The sequence below is a fragment of the Taurulus bubalis genome (assembly GCF_910589615.1).
Source record: "Taurulus bubalis genome assembly, chromosome: 5".
NCBI classification, from domain to species: Eukaryota; Metazoa; Chordata; class Actinopteri; order Perciformes; family Cottidae; genus Taurulus; species Taurulus bubalis.
Window position 1 is genome coordinate 6,485,605 of NC_136593.1, and position 9,017 is coordinate 6,494,621.

General features: G+C 40.2%; 2 protein-coding genes across 3 annotated transcripts in view; both read right to left on the reverse strand.

The window, feature by feature from the left end:
• Nucleotides 1-1,775: 1,775 nt before the first annotated feature.
• yod1 (YOD1 deubiquitinase) lies at nt 1,776-3,057 on the reverse strand (the record flags this gene model as incomplete). Its single annotated transcript, XM_079218406.1, has 2 exons — nt 1,776-2,476; nt 2,850-3,057. 2 exons carry the CDS (start codon nt 3,055-3,057, stop codon nt 1,776-1,778), a joined length of 909 nt encoding a protein of 302 aa, XP_079074532.1.
• A 2,381-nt stretch (nt 3,058-5,438) lies between these two features.
• pfkfb2b (6-phosphofructo-2-kinase/fructose-2,6-biphosphatase 2b) overlaps nt 5,439-9,017 on the reverse strand; it is a 9,915-nt gene continuing 6,336 nt past the window's right edge. Inside the window, exons 11-16 of one of the 2 annotated variants that reach the window (XM_079218229.1) lie at nt 8,901-9,017; nt 8,746-8,808; nt 8,577-8,641; nt 7,695-7,862; nt 7,202-7,224; nt 5,439-6,585 (exon numbers count right to left, since the gene is read on the reverse strand). The exon at nt 8,901-9,017 is cut by the window's right edge and continues 13 nt beyond it. In XM_079218229.1, the coding sequence (XP_079074355.1) occupies nt 6,516-6,585; nt 7,202-7,224; nt 7,695-7,862; nt 8,577-8,641; nt 8,746-8,808; nt 8,901-9,017 (506 nt within the window). In that variant the 3' untranslated portion in view covers nt 5,439-6,515. The remainder of the gene's footprint in view (nt 6,586-7,201; nt 7,225-7,694; nt 7,863-8,576; nt 8,642-8,745; nt 8,809-8,900) is intronic. The other variant, XM_079218228.1, reaches the window with a different exon arrangement.

The following is a 9,017-nucleotide window of genomic DNA, read 5'->3' on the forward strand; positions in this document are numbered from 1 at the left end:
AAGGCAACAGAGGAAAAAAAATTGGAATTGATGAGCTTTTCCTTTTGTTAATATCCAACACCATCTCTGAATCTAAAGAAATATCTCAAAGTAAATCCCAAATCAAGTGCTCCACTGTTAAACTTAAATTATTTGGCAAACACTAGTCCCCAATATTGCCATCACAGATATGTGAAGTAGAAATAATGGTTCTGCACAACATGAGGCCACAATGAAGTGGGCTAACTCCAAAAATATATAAATGTCCTCCTTCAATTTAACATTTTTGACCTGTGGTGTAACATAAGTAAAGCTTCATCCTTATAGGCAGTACTTTTCAAAGGACTTAGCAGAGAGATGATGATGATGAAGCCGGACTTTTAAAACGTGATAACGTGCTCCAGTTGTGCAAAATACAGTGGACAAAATGGCATTTGTGTTTTTGGACAACATGCACTACATATGAAACCAAATGGTCTTCAACTCGTGGTTTTCAAAACACCCCGGCTAGAAATACTTTTGGGTTGCAAATAAGGTGACAATTTAAAATTGCAAAAGACAAAATGGTTAATGCTGATAAGTGCATGACGTATGGACTGTACCCGGACAGTAAATGCACTAAGCGTGCAGGATTTATCTCGTACACAAAGTCTTATACTCACTCGTTTCAAATTCCAGTCGCTACACTCTCGCCATGACTTGTGCTCTGAAATACAAACACCTCATCACTCTTTAGTGTTTTTTCAAAATATGCAGCAATACAAAACAAACTAAATATTGTAAAAAGATGGTAACAGCATGATGAGGTTTAAAAATGACACACTAGAATTAAAATTATACTCCTGAAATACTGTCGTACCCATTAAGAATTACAGAGCTACAGAAGTTGTGAAATGTTATTTCAGCACCATTTTGTGTCTAATCTAAAATAAGTTTGTTGATAAACAATGTCACAACATTCAAAAAAAGGGGGGGGAAAGACATAAGTAATCAGGCAAATTTTGGATCTCAGATTGCTAAATGATATTGTATTTCAAAATGCATAACCTCGCTCATTAGATCCAAAGAGATGTCCCATTTGAATAAAGAGCAATCTAGTTCAGCATGAACCCAGCAAAGCTGTGCTGAACAATTTGGACATCTACAATTAACCAAATTATCTTCTTTTCTTATAATGGAAGTGTTTCTGACAAATCAGTCAACAAGGGAAACAAAGAAACATGCTACTTAACCAACATAGTCATTCTTTGTGTGCTGCGCTTAAGACAACCGTGAATAGCATCACATCACAGTGCAAATAATTCTTACTGGTTGTTTTAAACTCTCGAGCCAGATAGCAAGGTTTTATGAAATATAAGTTTAGTCAGTCAGTCACAGGTAAGTATTGGCAATTTGGTGCATTTTCTAATTGCCAATACGTGAGCAGCCATTTGGTTAGTTATCAATACAACCAAGCCGTCGAGTAACCCAAAGAGATTAAAACATAAGAACGGTTTGCATATTTTACTTGACCTAGTCAAACAGACTTGAAACCATCCTAGCAGACTAAAAATATGGTTTGAAGATATCCGAGTGCTGCAGTCGTGTTTCTGACTATGAGAACTGACAGCAGTTAAAAAGGAATACTAAACCGGTTAGAGGCTGAACACAGTGTTCTGCAGATTCTCCATAGATGTCGCTGGACAATGTGAGGTAGAGGATCACACAAGCAGATTGACAGATAGACCAACAGAGTTGCCAGACAGTGGGGGCACAACGGGTTGTATTTGTGAGAGGCAGAAAAGACTAAAGTGTTTTCACACTTCCCCAAAATTGGTGTGGCCCGTCTCCTTGGCGTGCTCACGGGCTTCCTTTTGTCCCACCAGGCCCGTCTCGCACACCATGCAGCGCAACGCAAAGCGGTTAACGTCCGTGAACTGACGCTTGCGGCGAGCCGCGTCCGCGAGCTCGAGGGCCTGCGCCAGGATTACGTCGTCCGTGGTGGAGAAGATTGTTTGGGGCGGAGCGTCAGAGCCGGGCGTTTCTTTCTGCAGCGGGTCGTAGTGGATACCGTCGTAGATGAGCAGCACGCGTTTGTGGTAGCCGGCATCCTCCCCGAATCGATCCACTCGGACCGTCTGAGTGTCCACCACACAGATCTCGCACTGGTAGAACTTGGACATGATGGACACCTCGATGGCTCCCCCCCAGGTGTCGTCGCGTCTTATCCAAGTGCAGTAATCCTCGTTGGTCTTTCCCAGCACCGCTTCGGAGTACGCCGCGAGGTCACTCGACACAATTTGGGCGATGAGGCTTCTCATCTCGGGGGCACAGGCGAGGTCATATAGACCACCTTCCACCACATAATACACACTGGTGAAGAGGCAGGAGTTGTCAGCTGGGACCACTCGACGCGCCAGCGTGGGTGAGGCTTCCAGGCGTGGAACTTTAGTCACAGTGGGATGATCCTGAGGAGGCTTTGGCTTGTTTTTTTCTTCCTCAACTATGAGTGTGTCTCCTGTAGAGGGTGAGACATCACAGTTCAGCTTGGTCAGACTTTGGTAAGAAAAGAGGAACATGTATCTTGTTTACAACTATCCAGTTAACCAAATGTTAAACTTAAGGGTCAGTTCATCTGCAAAAGAAAGAGGTTTGCCAAGTTTTGAGATTGCTGCTGCCATTTCAGTACAATGAGGTGAACTGAGTTTCATCTGGATTCCTCACAGAAACTGTCACAGATGCTCTGGGTAATTCACAGAACACTGTCCATCATTTCACTTAATGTTAACACAATCATAACAGTCATGGTATGCCTTGAAAACATGTAATCAAATAATACAATAGTCATGAACAAGAAATGCTGTGAATTTACCTGGTTGTTTGATACATACCTGATTTGATGGGGTAGTCCTTGAGGTGAGCTTCTCCATTTTGAAGATCAAGGCTGGAGGGTGGATAACCAACCATAATTTTCTGCACATCACAGGGGATACCAGTCAGCTCCTCCACTTTATTCTTCAGCTCTTGCACACAAGACTGATGAGTCAAGCCCTGCATTATGTGGCTGCCATTTTTGGTCTTACAGCGAAGACGCAACATCCTACCTAGAAAAACATGTGACAACAAGTACACTGTAAGACTGCAGGTATTCGGTACGCCTTTAGACCATCCACCAAAGCATTTGTTAAGGGACTGTAGCCATCAAGTGGACACTTTCTGGACATCTGAATTAATAAAAGAATGTTAAATCAACTATAAATGTCGTAAAAATAACAATAGAAAGTGATGTTAGTAATTTTATAATATACATAATTGTCAATATGCTGGTAGTTCAAAGTCAGATACAACCCTCCTTCTGGGTTGTATCTGGCGGCTTTAATTATTGGTAATTATTTAATATAAAAATAAGGAACCTTTCAAACACTTGTGTATTACACTGTAGGGACACTAAACCATCACGTTCTCAAAAAGTAAGTCAGAACAGCCTGTACAACTGGAAAGCATCTCTTATGCCATGAAACTTAAAAAAAAAAAAAAAAAAAAAAATAGAATAAATACAACTTTGTTTCACCATGGCTGTATTTCCCCCAAAAAATATTTAAAGTGGCGAGATTTGTTTGACTTTGTTTATTACTTAATCATTGTTGCAAAAATAAGTGATTTTGTATGAAGCAGCACAACTAAGAATGGACTCAATAATAATAATAATATGACTTGAAAAGTAGAGTTATGTAACTAATCGGTATGGGAACCAAACAACTGTGAATCTTTGAAAACATGGTGTTATGTTAGTTCGGAATTCAGCCGTTTTACCGAGTAGAGCTGGAAGCTAACTATTTGTACTAGCTTGCTAATTGTGTTTGTTAGCTTAAATTGTGCAACAGAACCAGTGTGCTATAATAATACTTTCTAAATGGAGCCGGCACAACAATTAAACTGCTGATGAGCAGCAGCTGGGTAAAAACACATGACAGCGACATTGCTTTGTTTTCTTTGTTCTTGGTGACTTAGTAAAACAGCAGAGAGATAAGTGGGCTAAGCTAGGAGCTCCCTGCCAAGCGAGACAAAACAGCAGCCTTATGTGGAGCCAACTGTCGTATAATTCAAGAAAACCGCCGTGGGAGATATTGACACGTTTATCCCGAACAAGTAACGCCGTGAAAGAAATATAACGTGACTTGTTCGGACTCACAAACAAACATAAACGTGTTCGCTAGCTAGCTAGCTAGCTCATATCATCTGCTAATGTTAGCATGCAAATTCATAAGTGGACAGTTTTTACATCCAGGCAACTAGGCAACCAGGTAAAGGCTCTTTCCTGCCAAGTGACATATATATATATATATTTATATATATATATATATATACACATACATGGTACTTTAAGTGACATGTCAACAAGCTAAGTTATTGTTTTTCTTCTTCTTACCTGCTGTTGACTGCAGCCCAGCCTCAAACAATAAACATCCAGTGAGATACTGACGCGGTGGAGAACGTCAGTTTACGACGTCATGCCGCTCTCTGGCCGACAAACCACGCCCTTTACCGTAAATGATCTAATAACCGTTAGCTAGTAGCGCAGGGATTTGTAGACCAACCCCGGAAGTTGGCATTGCACGGGTTCGCTCAACAGAAAGCCAATGTTTTTTTTCCATTTAATTTTTTTTTTTATATATTAAAAAATAAGATCTATTGTAAACACAATATTATAATACTTACAGGTTTTGTTCAGAAAGATAATCTTTACAAATAAACACCACTTTTATAATGTTTGAAACATATAAATGCAATTGCCTTTGCACAACGAGGCTAGTCCACGTGTTGTAAAAGCTTAAAACTTTATGAATGTTTAATGTGTAGGTCGTAAAACAACATGTTAAATCACCTAAGCTTGTGTTTAACATTTGCAATTACGCTTCAAGTGGCATTGATTTGTGAAGATTATTATTACTTACCTAAATCTCATTGACTTTTTGTCGAGGGAACCAGTGCGATGTTAACGTTTGTTCCAGAGATAAGAAAACCTCTTTCAAAATCAAGTCATGTACTAATAATTAAATATCCAACCTTGGAACAGTCTTTTCCCCCTAGCAGTATGCCTCTTGTTTAGATACACCCTGTAGTTATATGAAAAACAGTCTCATAAGTTGTTAAATTAATATTTATGTTTTTAACGGAATCACAAAGGTTTAAATTCCTTGTTGTAGTGGGTGGAGTGGTGTTGCTCGAATATAGTCAGTGAACTCTAGAATTACATCAAGAGAATATAACACATTTATTCTGTTAATGAGGCTGGAACACATTAGTTTCCAGTTCTTTAAATTAATGACAGTGCTTTCTGCTTACTTCATCATTTTGTATGGTTTTCCACCCATCTGTCCCATAATCATAAACTGTAATGACCTTGACATCTTCCAATCCCAAAGGCCTAATATGTATCAAGCAAAGCAGTGTATATATGTTTTATTCAGTTCTTTAAGGATTGTGAAAAAAAAAGTACTTAACAAAGAATAATTAAATAAAGGTCACAAATAATAGAATAACCATTTGGAAAATATCACGTGCTGAGTGTCTCCTTTATTTCTACGGGGAATAAATTCATGTCACTTCAAAATTCATTTTTATTGTCCGCTTAAAAGGCACGAGTAGGCTGATTGAACAACTTAGCAACAGTCAAAACGTATACAGTCATAGAATGGAACTGCCACTGTCTATTATTAAGTAAAGTGTATCAAATATGGCTGTAAAGATAATTTAAACGGTAAAAATAAATTAACATAAATTCTATTAAAGTTTGGCCAGTATGATACACAAAAGAATACAATAAATAGCCAACATATCAACTATTGTGCTTTTGTTGCACAACATCCCTTCCTCATATATACAAGACGAACAATGCATTAACTGATTTAGGATTTAGTTAACATTATAACACAGACAACACTGGCTTCTATACATTATGAAATGGCAGCTTTTGACATAATACTCAGTTTGTTTTTAATTTATTTAATGTTTTTTTCTGTGTATTTATCAAATAAGACAATTTAATATTTGAATTTCCTTCAGAACCCGAAAAGTACATTCTCTCAAATAACATAAGACACAACAGATGATGGAATACATTTCATAAGATCTACAGCTTGTTTGCATGGTAGATGAGGGTATTCGTATTATAAAAATAGTTACTACTTTATAACATATAGTTGCAATACTGAAAATTGGCTTTCATTATGATGCACAATTGCTCTTGTTACATTCGTACAGAAGAGCTAATCATATCAATATACTTTATGCTCAGTCAGGCATTGTAATATTTACAATGATGATTAGTTTGTTTGATTTTGTCGTACATGCAGAAGTGTTTATGGTACTAATGATAAGGCTTCCAGTTCACAGCCTCAGCATGCACAGTACAGTTAATTAAACAGAGTTTGTGCTAGATATGACCAAAAAGTATGAGTTTAAAAAGAAAAAAAAGAAAGGAAAAAGTCTTTTGATTTATAACTGAACCCAGGACTGTTGCCCACATTGTGCCATGAAGGAAGAGGCTTTCATCTTCACTCAGAAGCGGACACAGCCACTAGTTTCTTCGGGGCTGTCAAAGTCGCTTCCTTCGCACAGGGACTCCTTCAAGAAAAAAGGAAAATGTCATTGATGTTCACAAATTAATGCCATACAGCAGCAGATCCTATTGGAGGAAGTAAACAGCCTCCCAGGGGGAGCAGGAGTCTTTTAAGTTCCTATTTGAAAAATTAGGTCAGTATGAGAAATGTGGCGGTTAGTTGACTCTTTTTTTAGCACATTCTCAAGAAGTGATTAATTATAAATCACATTCTGACCCCATGTATGATTGGCTCCGAGCATGATACAGTAGCCTTCATTTTATGCAATAACAAGGAAGTCAATACTTAAATAGCCTGATATTCCCCACATTATTTTCCCATTTAGAAATATATCTAGGTGTCTAATAAATACTACAATCAAAGAGTTTTATGTTGCTGCAGCCATTTATTAAACTACAACATAATCGATAATCGTCAGTTTTCTTGATAAGGCCTTGGAGATGAAACGAAGCCGTCGGCAGCTTTCGTTCTCTTTTAAAAGTGCAAAGGTTAGAGAAACCGAAAGATTGGAAACCATAAAACAATGACAAGAAATTGACATGGGTTACTATGACATGAGTTGAATTGTGGGAAAGAAAATGAAGGGCGGGCTACATGTACTAAATCTCCAAAATACTCACAGACAACCGCTTCCTGTCCGAGGCTGTAAGACAGGTTTAGAGGAAGTGGAGAAAGAGAGAGAGATAGAAATGTGGAGAGGGGCTGAAGTAATGTACCCACGAGGTAAGGCCAACAAATACACACAACATCCCATGGAGGCTAATAAAAGTAGACGTGCTGTTCTGCATCTTTGAGCCGGAGAGACAGCCGAGTGGTGAAGCAAGAGGTCATGCAAGACAAACATCTGACTTAGGAAACAGACAGGTGCAACATAAAAAGACCCATCCAAGACATGCCCTGAGAGAAAGAGAGAGAGAGAGAGAGAGAGAAAGACAGAGGGAGAGAATGGATTCTATATACGCCGTTTTCCACACGGACACTAAATTGCCGAGAGGATCCCAAACTGAGGCGAGGGAACGCCAAACACAGGGTCACAACTGTGGTGGGAGGTGACCGAGTACAGTATGGACGGTGACGGGTTTTAGAGGGGGAGCCTGGAACTACGGCACTAACTTGGCTTTGCCGTCCCTCCGGCATCAGCGCTGATGGGGTGGGGGCGAGCGGTAGCCAGGGCTGGTTGCCCGCGCTGTAGAGCCTGGGACGCTTGACCTGGTCGTGACTGGACAAGGGCGTGTAACTATTCCGCCGATGTATGAGAGCAGAGTCCCTCGGGTTTCTATCCTGGTAGGAGATGAAATACCGCAAGTGTTAAGGGAAAAAGATGAGGGAACATACAAACACCCGGGGAGGGGGGGCACCTGACCGGACACAGCCAAGCAAACTATAGCCGTCCCGTCAACACGGATCCACAGCGACGGGTTAAAACATCTGAAGACGTTTTTAAGTGACAGATGCCGTTTCCACCACACCACACCAAACATTAATGAGCTGTAACGGTGCAGTCCTGATTGCACAGACAGACAAACACCTGCTACAATGAGGGTTTATTAAAGATTTTAAAGAAAAATGGGATCGTAGCTCACACACAGCAATCTTTCAAACTCAATCTTCATATCAGGTTGCAACCAGGGAAATAATAATGATGAGATCAGCCATCGCCTCCATCGAGGTAAAAATAACAACAAAAAAACAACTGACTTAACGTTCATTAGCTTGCAGCTCAAGCCGGGCTGATTAATTATGGTTAAAGATGAAAGGAGCAAAAACAAAACGGGGACACAGGAAAGGGATTCAAGGCAGCGAAGCCTCACACAGGGGGACGACGTGCAGACACAACGAGGCTATCAGACTTTCGGATTAGACGTTGAGATTTGCCAGAGAGTAAATAATAAACATAATTAGCATCTGCGGTCGCATTTGAAGCTTTACTTCAGCAATGCTGTGTGCACATGTATGCAACAATGTCATGCTTCGGCCCGACGCAGAGCGACTTACAAGAGGCCGGTCTCGATGCGTGTTCACCGCCTCCACGTTAAGATAAAACATCTCCACTTTACAACCTAGAGGAAAAAACATAGGATAGATGAGGAATAAAACATGTATATAATGCGGAAACATAGTCAGTGTTATGGTGTAATATTGAGAGCTATAGGGAAAGGCTTACCATATGCTACCGGGGTCAGCTTGAGTATTGTGTGAAGCGGGCATTTCATGTATGGCAGATCTTCTATGGGATGAAGAGAGGATACAAACTTGTCTCATCATCTTCTGATGGGATATCATATGTGTGTGTGTATGTGTGTGTGTGTGTACACTGACCTGCACTCTTGTCCAGGAAGTAAGCCAGCAGGCAGCGCATCACAGCCTGGTGGCAGATGACCAGCACGTTGCCCTGCCGCTCCAACTCCATGATAACGGGCTCCAAGCGCTGAACGA